At 46.5% G+C, this 12,846-nt stretch overlaps 1 protein-coding gene across 7 annotated transcripts in view; it reads right to left on the reverse strand.

The window, feature by feature from the left end:
- The window catches only part of LOC108155333 (5'-AMP-activated protein kinase subunit gamma-1), a 58,848-nt gene that overhangs the window by 3,848 nt on the left and 42,154 nt on the right, over nt 1–12,846 (reverse strand). For 4 of the 7 annotated variants that reach the window (XM_017286077.1, XM_017286076.2, XM_033388765.1 and 1 more), the window contains 2 exons: nt 6,028–6,161; nt 1,458–1,506 (listed from right to left, as the gene is read on the reverse strand). In XM_017286077.1, coding sequence (XP_017141566.1) covers nt 1,458–1,506; nt 6,028–6,161 — 183 coding nt within the window. Of the gene's footprint in view, nt 1–1,457; nt 1,507–2,695; nt 3,853–6,027; nt 6,162–6,295; nt 6,981–7,043; nt 7,705–9,261; nt 9,326–12,846 lie in introns of those variants that run through there. The other 3 variants (XM_017286080.2, XM_017286079.1, XM_017286081.2) reach the window with 3 other exon arrangements.

The raw sequence follows: 12,846 nt of genomic DNA on the forward strand, positions 1-12,846 counted from the left end.
TTGGGCTTTAGTTTTTTTTCTTCGTTTTTGCGTTTTCTTTTTGCATTTTGCGTTTCTTTTGACAGCGGGCCACGGGCCACGCGAGAGTTAATTGAAATGCTTCTTGCTTTGTTGCTTGGTTCTTGGCTTTGTGCGGCATCAAAACAATTGAAAAACCATTTCCCCAGTGGGCGGTGGGCGGTCGGCGGTGGGCGGTGGTTTGGTGGGTGTCTAGGTATAGGTGCCTCTGTAGTTGTTTTCCTAGGTTTGGCGTCGCGCGGCGCTATTCGAAAATTCTTGACGAATGACTCAAGAGACAAGAAGACCCGAGGGGAAAACCTTCGATTCGGTTCGATTTGTCAGTAATCTACGTGGCACTTGGATCTACATATATCCATATTTCTACACATATATAAACCAGAAGCCAAAAGACACAAGAATAAGTCGTTTTCTCTGGCCAATATTTTCACACGGAACACGAAACGGTCGAAAACAATCGCCGAGAATCTGTCGTCTGCCCGTCGTCGTCTCCGTTCTAAGCGATTCGAAATTTTATCATAAACTGATCTTCTGCAGCCTCTGTTCTGTTTCTCTCTCTCGGAAAATCGTTTTCGGCACAAGGAAAACACGCAAAAACAAAACAAAACAAAAGCTAGAGGGGAAAAATACTCACAAGTGGGAGGAATTTTCAAAAAATCGGAGAATATTCTCAGAGCGGAATATAAATTGAATAGAATTTGCTTTTGCTGCTGCTGTTGAGTGCTCGGATCGGGACGTACGAGTACGAGTATTAGATCGGAACAGATCGTCGAAGCCGTTGGGGAATTGACGTTAATGAGGTTCATGAAATGTGTCTGAAATTGGCAACAAATTACATGCAGTGCACACCCTCCCTCCTGGGCTCTTTCCGCAGCCGGTAGACCCCGTTACGTTACACTCTTTTCCGTAGAGATCTCTCTCCGGCGTACTTGGAACTTATTTATAATTAGCATTCGACGGATAAAGACACTTTGGGGGTGTGTTCGGACACCATACAAGATATATCTATGTATCCTCTCCTCAGAAGAATAGTGATATGCATATGTATTGCGATCCCATAACGATTATGTTCCGTGTCGCCCACATAACATAAATATGTATCTATAAGACGCAGATACTACGGCCACCATAATCCCCCTTGAGTTATGACTTCGATTCCATGCCATGCCACCTTTCCTCCTTTCCTTCCTCTCGCATCCGTCTGTCTGTCTGTCTTTATGGGTATTTCGATTCCTCTGACTGTCGTTGGGATTCTATTTGTTCACCGGGGAAAAAGTGTCGTCGTGTGCCACAATGGAGGCCGACTCTTGATCGAATGCCAAGTGTGTCTGCTAATTTATTTAAATTAAACATTTTTTGTTTGCCCCATGGTGCGCATCAGAGGCGGGGGCACGGGGCATGGGGCAGGATGCGAGGTGCGATCGAAGAATAATGCTTACCAAAATCAGATAGATTGCACTTCTCTAGGAACGGATCAGCTACAGGCAGCTGTAAAATGGAACAGAAAAAATGTATTGTTAGATTGGATGTTGTATATAGTAAAACTAGAAAGGGTTCAACATTGTCTATCAACATCATCTAACCTCAAAAAGTACTCGGATTCAAAGACTGACCATCTGGGCCATCGTTCGTTTATCAAAGAAACGTCATACATGGATGGATTTCAAAGAGAAGCAATTTTGCACTTAAATTAATGGTCCACACTTGTAGTATAACACGACACGTTAAATATAATTAGGGGGAAACTGTACGGGAAAGGAACATGTCGTAAAGCTCACGTAAGGCATTACGTACGCAAGTGCACGCCACACTTCCACCGAAGAAAACGTGATCATTCCATATGGAATAATGATCTTCTTCCGTTTCCCGTTACACTCGCGTATTCCCATTATCAATCCCTTTTTCATATATGGGTCACCATGATTCGAGTTTTTTTCCAAACGGAAAGAGAGAGAAAACACACAATATCAAAAATGAACAAGGGGAAACGACTCTACACTTAAACCTGATACTCAGTCAGACATGGCTTTAGACTCGGCTTTTGATGCTGATCAAATCATATACTTTATAGGGTTACTTTAAAACGCTTCCTTCTGGGTGTTACACACATCCAGATCCACCACAAATATAATATAATAACCCTATACTCATTTTGAGCATCGGGTATAATAATTAGGGAATTATATCTTCTACTGATAATACCGCTATAATCTCTTAATCTGCACCAAAACCGCAGATAAAACATCAGAGGAAAACAAAAACAAACGCAAAACTCCCATGAAATATTTATGAGACACGCCAGCGAGCTTTAGTATTTACTCACTTGTCGCACATTTATAGTCGCGACGGACGTTCCGAGTTCGAGTAGCTTTGAAATTAACATTGAAATGTGTGCAATTGTGGAATTATGACACTTAACCAGGCACTTGGGATAGATCGAGGGGGAGGGGGAGGGGAAAAGATCGGGGGCCAGAGATGGAGATATGGCAATTGCAAAATTACGCTCGCATTTAAGCAAACTCAAACATCTTAAATGCCTCTCTTTCTATGTTCTCTTGAGTAGTTAATGGGCTCCGCTCCTACTGCAGGTGAAAGCTTTAATGCAAAAGCTTTTCTCTCTTCCGCTCTTCTGCTCTCACAATGTCACTCTCCCGGGGGACTCTGGGACTGCACTTACACTAATTTTACGACCAGAGCGAGGCAGCAACTGCTGCTGCCGCTTCCACTGCTCGATCTGTTCCACACTGTAATCACTGCGTCGCCGCATAAGCATGCACTGATGCACCGGGGAGTGGGTGCGGGGCGAGGAGTGGGCGCTGCTCACCCGCCGCCTCTCATAGACGAGCGCCTGTTGGACTGCAGCAAAGTCTCCGCGAGTGGAAAAGGAGACAGGTGAATGACCGAGGGAATGGCGCGGACCATTTGCAATCGTATTGTGGTTCCTCTGCTGCTGCATATGTTTCTGTTGCTCCATCTTTTGCTGTTGCTGTTGCTGTTGCTCCATCTTTTGTTGTTGTTGCTGCTGTTGGCTGTGGTTGCTGTGAGCCTTGCGACGCAGCAGAGACGATGACATCGCTGCCGTTAGAGTGGCCGTCAGCTTTTTGCCATCAATTTTGCTGCTTTTGGTGTTGTTACTGCTGCCGCTGCTTTTGGTAGTGCTGCTGCTGCTGCTCTGGCTGCTGTCATCGCGCCTGCTTACGTGCTGCGAATGGCGTTGACCGTCGACGAAATCTTTAATATTTGCACTATTCAGAAGCTGATAGTTGACGCTGGCCGCCGTTGACGGGCCGTTTCCCCCAGACATTAGCCCGGGCAGATGGCTGTAGCGCTTCTTGCGATGGTACAACGGAGAATTGCTGAGAGAGCGCGCCTTTCGTCCGATTTTTGCATTCTGGCTCTCGCTGCTGCTGCTGCTGCTGATGCTCTTTCCATTGCTGTTGTTGTTGCTGTCATTGTCGATGGGGAGATTTGGGTCAAAGCGCACGCTCAATTTGGGGCCGTTATGGTGGTGGTGGTGGGGGCTGGGGCTGAGACTGCTGCCTTGCAGCACTTTGGAGGTTGCAGCAACATGTGGAACGACCGCCGGGGAGGGCAGCACTCCGACGCGCGGTGTACTCGGCTCGAAGGCGGAATAGCGACGGCGATACATGGAGCACACCAATACCTATGCACACGAACACGCACACGCGTGTAATGAAAGACAAAGAAGAAGAGGACGCGAAATCGCAGACGGATTTATCAGAAAGCTCTGCTGCGGCGGTGGCGAAGATTATGCGATGCGATTCGGTTCGGTTCGGTTCCGGGCACACGGTCTGCGCGCTCGCAAGTGAAAAAGTAAACTGGTTAAGAGTTTCGCGAGCCCCCACGATCGCCACAAACAGTTCCACACACAGAGAGATAGAGATAGAGCTGCTAACTAGAGAGAGCAGAGCGTGTGTGAAAATGCTAAAGCTAGCGCAAATACAAGAACACGCGATGTAACGACGTCGAAGAGGGAACACTCTAGAATGCACTTGAGAGCGAGGGGATGGCATGACTCGATAAACCCAAAAATATATTTCTCTTCTCTCTTACTCTTTGTGTGCATTTCTATTCTTGTGCATGTTTGCTTTAGTTAATCTCTTTCGGTTTGCTCTTTCGATTAGGTTTCCACATCACCGTCACACACGAGGCAAACAAACTGTTATGCTTCTCTCTGCAAATAAAGGGTACATACATATACATATATGTATGTGTACATATATGACGGACGAAGAACCAACAATTACCGAAACAACCAGAGAGAGGAAGCTTCTTCATACACCCACAACGGAATAAACGAACGGCATTGAGTAAGAAAAAGCTCTCAAGAATTCTACCACTCCCACTCAATGCAATTCATGAACATGAGTGGGGAGTGGAACAAAAGTTGCTGCTTCTACGTACATACATACATTTGTTGTTCTGCGTGCGATAAGTAAAACAAACGGTTCTAAAAGATTGTGGGCCACAAGGCCTACCAACTCTCAACAGAAGAGACAGAGAAAGAGAGAGAGAGAGAGGATGGGGCTCTACAGGTACATATGGGAGAGAGATGTTTGTACTTCGTATTGGGCAATGTATTGGCGGACATGTGAAATGTTCTCACTCAATTAATCATCATTGGCGGGCGTCCGCTTAAGAATAACAAAACCATAGAGCAATACATATGCGCGCCTTTTCTGTCCGGTGAAAGCCCACACAGGTATGACGTCAGAAGTGCGAGCAGACAAGAATTTCCGAGAATATGCGAAAATATGTACATTCCCCTCTCGATATAAACCCGTTTCAATGAACTAACCACCAATATCAGCACATTTATTTGTTGTAACAGGCATTAGGCCCATTAGCCGACCTTGAAGACTATGTGCGAGGTGTGTGCGCGACAATAAACGATGGAGAGATAATATAATGCTTCGGTCCGCGTTCTCATGCTGATGACGGGGCAATGTTTGCGTATATTAATCAGTTAACATTATTAGCCGACTAATCTGATATGTCTGCGATTCGGATATTTCACAACTACCGCTAAATGGGCGTCAGAAAGGGGCTTGGAAAGGGAGATTACGGGGAAGAACATGCTGGGCCGCTGTATATGATGCGAATATGCAAATCTCGTGTCATGTGCGAGTGGGAAACTTCTCGCTGCTGAATTCCAGTGCGTAAGATATCTATCCAGACAGTTTGCAGAACGGCAACTACCCTTCAAGTTATTTGTGGAAGTTGTCGAGGGAACTGGCGAGATAGCCAAGGTCTTTGCTCCATCCCATCCCCTGGTGCCTGGTCACCCTCCTGGACCACCGTCCCTTCGCAATTCGCAATTTTCCGCAGCTCTATTTCAATCTCCAGAGCCCTATCTCTGTCATTCAAGCTAACTCTCGTGATGGAACAAAGGAGCGCTATCTCGATCTCTTTACATTTTACATGTAAAGTAGCTTCACCGTGCCAAAAGTCTCTCCATAGCGAAGACAACAACCCTGACTGACAAAAGCTGACTGCCACACAACCCACCGTCGAAGGGAAACGAACCTGTTTTACTATTTGTGGACCACTCAGCTGTCATACCTTCTTGTAATCGTAAAACTGTCCCTATAATAATATTTGGATTTAAGGAAGGGTTGGGTGAATCGGGAATGGCCGGAAGAAAGCCCAGAAGGGATATGACTCTGATGAGAGATTTCAATATGGTTCGGTCATTAAGACTCGAAATATCAAGGTATAAGTACCAAGAAGTCAAGATAAAAAGATCAGCTCTACGGCAATATGTACAGCTGGGAAAAAAGAGATGAGAGATTTTCCCACAAGGTTGATACAAAAAAAGAACAAGGGGCAACAGGAGATCGTGTATGGAAGATGATATACTATTACGTATTGTATATCTGGGAACTGGGAAGATAGCAACTTTGTTGACGCGAAACGAAACCCTCTTCCAGGGGACTATATTTAACCCATTATCATACATATGTACGTATACATAAGTTCTCGACTTACCCCTCTGGAATCTCTGAACAGTATAGCCGCATGGTATGGGTCCAGTGTGCCATCGCCGCGTAATCCTCGACCGGCAGCCCCCACAGAGGCGCGTCGTTTCTCCAGATCCGCAGACGCGCGACGCATATGAGCACCTTTTTAGAAAAGAGGAATACAAAGTGATTAGTAGAAGATACGACTTCACGATTGTTACGATCTAATCATAAGTCTAAGTGAACAGCAAGTACCAGATGATAGATGGACCCTTGGACAAACCCTTTCCCTTTACCTTCTTTGACAATGCGATCGTAGATCTTGTAGGTGGCCCCGCAGTCGTCGAGGATGCGATTGGGGCGGCTGAGTGTGTTTACATCCAAGCTCTTGGAGCGTGTGCGAAAGTTCTCCTGCGGATCGTTCTGCGGCGATGTGCAGACGCTCTGGGCATCGTGGTGCTTGCGAGGCCATACGTGAATCTTCTTGCCAAAGTGCTTGAGCAGCTCCTGGATCGAGTGGTGATGGTGACTGTGGTTGTGATGATGATGGTGCTTGCCATGCTTCCCATGCCCCTCCCTGTGGGAGGGCGACTGCCCCGCCGGCTGCCTGTCTGTGGACTCGTCCACGCTGAGGCTCTTGGCGAAGGAGGAGTTGTCGAAGCGGTGCCTTTGGAATGCTCCACTGCCGGCCATGCCGCTGTCTGTGCTGCCACCACTGGGGGCACTGTAGTCGTCCAGCGATGTGTTGGCCGCCGACACGCGGTGAAAGATCGAGATGGCCGTGGGCCGCTCCCCGCTGTCACGCTGCTGGCCGCTGGCGCCCGTGTGGGTGAAATACTGATGATCTCCCTGGCTTTCGTAGATGAGGTCCAGGTCGTGGGGAAAGAACCCTCCTCCGCCGGCACCTCCACCGCCGCTTCCGCCAACTGCCGCTGCGGTCGGCGGGGAGCCAAAGTCCGGACCGCCGCTGCGACGCATGCTCTGCAAGGGATGGGTATCGGAATTAGAGGGTGGCTCACAGCACGAGGGATGATCTCTGCTTACGCCGTAAACTGCCGGACTCTGAGATCGTTCCAGAAAACTGCGCTTCGACGAGGGCGTACGCTTCAGGCTGCCGCTAGCCCCGGAGCCGCTGGCGTACCAGCTGTCGTAGGAGTTCCTTTGGCCGCCGCCACCTGCTCCTCCGCCATTAGTGCAGCTGCTGCCGCCTCCTCCGTGATTCTCCAGCGATTTGTGGGCATCGGGCACGGCCTGTGGCTGGGAGTGGGAGTGGCGATCGCTCTGCCACTGTGCGTAGGCGCTGCCCGTGACGCCTCCGCTGTTCGAGTTGGAGCTGGAGCTGCTGGAGGAGTCCACGCTGTAGAGGCGGTTGCCATTGCCATTGCCATTTCCGTAGCCGTGCGACCAGCCCTCAGAGCCGACGCTGAGCTGTTTCTCTACGGCATGCTGCCGATAGAGGTGTGTGATGCCATGCATTGCTAGGCCGTCGTTTTATTTTTGGTATTTCTTGTTGTTTTGTCAATTATTTTTATAGTTCAGTTTTTTTTGTTGTTACACTTTTTTAACGCAGTGTAAAACAGTATTGTTTTTGTTGTTTTTTGTCTTACAGCAGTCGCGTTTGTTAAAATTTTAGTTCAAAACACTGCGATCTCTCTGATCGCTATTGCTGTCTCTCTTGCCTTGTAAAAGTCACATAATCCTTCAACTGTAAAATAAAACATCACATCATTCTCTTGCTCGCTCGCACTATCAATTATTCCTAATGAACTTTTCTCAGAGAGCTTTTGCTCTTCAACACTCTTCGTCTCGCTCACTCCTAGGTTGAACGCACTGAAATTAAGTCAAAGCTGCAGCCACACACACGCACACGCACACATGAACAAACAGATGCAGCGCGCTGGTGTCGACGTCTGCTCGTCAGCGTTCCATTTGTTGTTTCTCTTATTTCATGTTGTCTTTTGTTTGCCGCTTTGCGTATTTATTTTCAACATTTTTAAACACTTTTATTTTCAAATTATTGCATTTTGTTTGTTGGCAGCTATGCGGGAGGAGAGTGGAATGAACGCCAAAAAAAATGCAGCCGACTCAATATTGACGCTGTCAGCGTTGCCATTGGGTCGACAACGCTAGCAGCGACTGCGCAGCGGCAGCGTCGGCATGCACTTGAACAAGCTCAGCACCCAGTCCACCCACACGCACGCACCTACACGAACGGTAGAGTGGAGTCAATGCGCGAGTAGGTTGTATTTTTGTTGTATTTTCCCTTCTCATTATTGCGGTTGCACTCTGATGAAAAATAAATAAATGCCTAATCGATCAGAAAAATTGCTATATGCAATTCATAAAGATAATCTCGGACAATGCTTGCGACATTTTCGTCACCTGACCACACGGCTGGCAGCCTGGCTTCAGGGTCGTCGGCGTTCTAGGTGGGGGCAGCGACACATTTGTCGACTGGCAGGCTGGCTTGATCCCGTTGCGGATCTCTCTGCTCTCCATGCTGATCTGTACTTTTATCTCTCTCTTTCTGTAGGTGCGCTTGCGGTTTGCTGACTGTCAACCCTCTCTCTCTTTCATGGGTAATTAAATAATTTTATAATGCAATAAATACGAGTAAATGTTGCTCTCCGGCATCTCTGTGTGCCAGAGGGAGACTGACTGCAGTCCGCTGATAGCTTTATAAAAAGTCCACACTTGCACACACACACACACACACTTGTGCGAATCGTTTGCTTGATTTAAATAAACGGCCTTTATCTTTATCGCTATGTAAAAAAACAAACAGCAAAACACAAGAGTGTGACGAGACGGACAGGGAGAGAGAGATAGAGGCGAAGGTGGAGTAAAGACGCAGGCGGAGCGGGCGGCAACGGGAGCCACTTATACATAAAGCAAAGAAAAACAAAGTTAAGTTCTATTTTTACTATCAACGCAACAGCAACGAAAGCAGGGGCGGCGGAGGCAGCGAATGATTAAAGAAGAAGTGTTTGATAAAAGCAAAGAGAGGAGAAGAGAGGAAAATGACAAAATAATGTCACAAGAAATATTGATTGTGTTTCCATAAGTGGCTCTTGGGCAACACACTTCACAATTTAATCAAATTTTAGAGCAATTTTCGAATGACGTAGAACAAAGAAAGAGACAGAGCCATAGAGAGGCGACACACACAGAGCACAGGTTCAATTGAGGTTAAGTTGCCACCGACCGACACACGCCCCAAAGGCAGCCGCCACCATCCGCACCCGCACCCCCCTTCATTTACCGTAGTCAAATTTTGAATAAATAATGCAAAAAAATATAGTATATGATGAAACGGCCGGACGCCCACGCACACATATGTATGTACTTATATTCACACAGAAATACACACACAACCGAACCGCTTAGCTAAGAATACGAGCAGAGAATGAACGGCAGAATGAAAAGAACCGAGCAAAATGTGCACGTGCTGCCCGCCGCGACGCGTAAACAAGTGCCAGCGCAAGAGAGCGAGAAAAAGTGGAAGGCAGAGCAGCAGAGAGAGCAGAGAAGCAGATGGTGGTGGTGGTACTGCTGCTGCTGCCGCCCTGAGATAGCGATAACTGTGCACTCCTAAAGCTCCTCCGGCGGGATGGGGTGGCCTTGAACGAGTATGCAAAAGCGAGACTGACGGGAAGATGCCTCCTTTCATGAGCTCCCTTTCATGAGAGTACCGCTGCATAATGGAGCATGCGGTATTCCATTAACGATTGAAAAACGTGTGGAAGAGTATCCATTTTCTTTGGCTGGCGGGCATCTCAAGGGCGTTGGACAGAGGACCGAGTGGGCCATAAATCAAGACCAAAACTGCGACAGTCTGGGAATTCTCTTGGGTTCTTGTTATAGAAATCAAATAAACTGCGCATTTCTGGACATAAGGATTAAAAGGACACTTTTAAGTATGCAATGGCTGGAACGTGCTTGCCCCATCCCCAAAGGAGAAAGGGGATGGCAAAGAGAAAGCAATAAACTTTGGGCAAGGTCACACAAGCCCCCCAAAAATTATGACGCATGCGTGTACAGAAAGTGAAAGTATGTACAGTAGAAACTGTTCAAAAAAGGACATCCCTAGATTCAAAGAGAAGTGCAGACATCTCCCATAGAGCTTTCACTGTATATGGTATATATATACATATGTACATTCCCCTATGTACCAAACACACACCCATCGACAGTCTCTCCCAAAAGTCTTTTAACACTCAACGTACGCTCCTCTGAAAAAATGGCGCATTTGGGTCAAGTTTTTTAACGAAAATCTTTGATTAAAATGGCAGAAATTTAAAATCGAATATAGAGACCCCCATCGACCAGACCCCCTCTAGACGACAGGCGCCCTGATGATAAGGAATAATACATAAAAAGTACTCGTATATTTCTAAGAGATAAGATTGTTGATTGTTTGCTGAAAGAGAGGGGGGCCTTTTTGGAACCTTTTTTGTTTTTATTTACGACTTAACAAAGTAACTGCAAACTGGTATTGTAAACCGTATTCTTCTATTCTTTCCTTCCCTGAAAGTTGCTTAAATTGCAACTTACTTTTGTGCTTTTCTTTATATCATTTACCTTGAACGTGATTGGGCTGTGGAATATATGTAAATAATTATTGGAGAAGACCATGCCCTGACCACGCTCTCAACATTCCGCTTTTGGATCTGCTGAGTTTGCGATTTTTGGTAGGCAGGGGTCGGACCGACCACTCCTCCAATTACACATTTTTCGCTTAAACTCAATTATTTTTGTGCTGAGTTTTGTTTGGTTGTTTGCACAGATATCACATATAGCCCCATGATTCAGTTCTGAGTATAGTATAGGAATACGAAATAGGAGGAGCAAATATTTGAACTGACTCCAAGTTGCCTGTAGAGTGCCAAGTGCGGAGGGTCCCCACCTAATGATATAACAATTTTAAGAGCAGAAGCTCTCCGACACAAACACTTTCGTAATATAGTTTCCAGATTACAGCAGAGAATTACAGCAATAAGGTATCTGAATCATCCGATAGTATCTCCCTCGGGCATTGTTTTTATCACGTACACCATTCTTTTCTATATTCAATTTTGATTTACATATTCATATGCCTGGAACAGAACGGGTTCAAGGTTGGAATCGCCTTAACATTCTGCAATAATTTCCATGACTAATGAATACATTAAGCAATTCCTGCGACGCATACGAGTGGAGTGTTGTTTTCTTCTTAATGGGCCAATTTATGGGGGAAAAAAATATATAACCTTCCTCCCCAACAGAAGGTGAAGTGGAGAGTCATTCAATTCTCGTTTCGTTGTCATATAATCGATTACTTTCCACCCACAAAAAGGCATGAATGAAGCTCTGGCACGCTCTTCTGACCTTCCAGTGTGTCGCTGACCCTCACTCAGGGCTTTTCTTCCTACGAATTGCACAACGGCATGCAGTTTTAGGTCATGGCCTCCGCAGAGAACTTTGAACTTTGCGCGCGGAATAGGCGATGTCCTTGCAGTTGCATAATGTCTGCTGCCTTTAGCCAAGAAGAAACCCTATAAACTGTCAAACTTTTGTAAATTTCCACTTTGTTTTGCACAGTTTTCCTTCCCAGAGAGATCTGCGTCTGCTATTGGTCTCCGTTTCCGCATCATTAGAGACTGCAACTGCGAGCATTGCAACCGGAAGGAAGCCCCCGCACACGTACTCGTACTGTTTACAACAGAACTTTATACGCTGTTTGATGTTGATGCTTCTGTTGCTGTTGCCATTCGTTAATTAGCTTAGTGAAACAAAAAAAAAGCGGAACCCCCACGCCTCCGCACACGGAAAAGATGGCATACAGAACGCATCGGAAGACGCACGGACGGAACCTTGACGGGGGAATTCGCGTAGAGCACAAATCGTATAAAGAAAAGTCCTTCAAATGAGTGTATATTATGTTTGTTGTTGTTGCTGGCTAATGTAATCTTGGCATCAAACGTACGAGTGCTACGAATACAACACACTCATTCGTTCATTCGAGAACCCGAGTATCTGAGCATCCGAGTATCTCATCTGCATCTCGTTGACAGCGTGGGTCAGCTGGGGGTCGATTTTTTGACCCGGGCCGCCCCCCGTGACTATGCCAATCCATCCAGCACACCCACCAACCTCTTCCCCGCAGTCCTCCCCCTTCAATCCCGTAGTGCAGTGCACTTTTGCACTTTCAACTTATCCGTATTTTGTCATTGAGAAAAGTTTTTCTTATCTGATAAAGTAGGGGACCCCTCTCTGATCCGAGACTTTGAAATGTCACCCAAAACTTGCCAAAATGCAATTGAAATTTAAGCAGAACAGCGACTAGAGAGTAGATGGATGATGTCTCGACTACAATCCAGTGGCAGCCGACAGACAGAGTGTCACGCGTTGGGGCTTATGTAATCGGTACACATACAAGTGTATAGATATATCGATATGGGGAGATATAAGATGTATGTGGAAGAGCTTCCCCAGTCCAGTGGCTGTTGGCTGTTGGTTGTCGGTCAGTGTTTGCAGTCGCTTGAAGCCGGTGGAAATTAGCAAATTAAATGAGAGTCGGCGGACGCGGACTTGGACTTCCTCGTGGCTACAAGTGCACTCTCTCCACACTCACAATCCACACACACTCATAGTTTGTCTGGAATTCAATTAATGAGTGCAGTGCGCGTTGTCGGTCTTTCGTTTTCTGTTTGCACTTCTAATGGGACCCACGACATCTGATTCACATTTGCGGGTGGAGTGTGTGTGCTTCTCCTCCTCCTCCTCTCCTCCACACCTGAACAAATAGATAATGGAACAGAGATAGGGACAGAGTAGAAGAAAGAGAAAGATATAGGAAGGCAGGGGC

Source organism: Drosophila miranda, chromosome 2, assembly GCF_003369915.1.
Source record: "Drosophila miranda strain MSH22 chromosome 2, D.miranda_PacBio2.1, whole genome shotgun sequence".
Lineage (NCBI taxonomy): Eukaryota > Metazoa > Arthropoda > Insecta > Diptera > Drosophilidae > Drosophila > Drosophila miranda.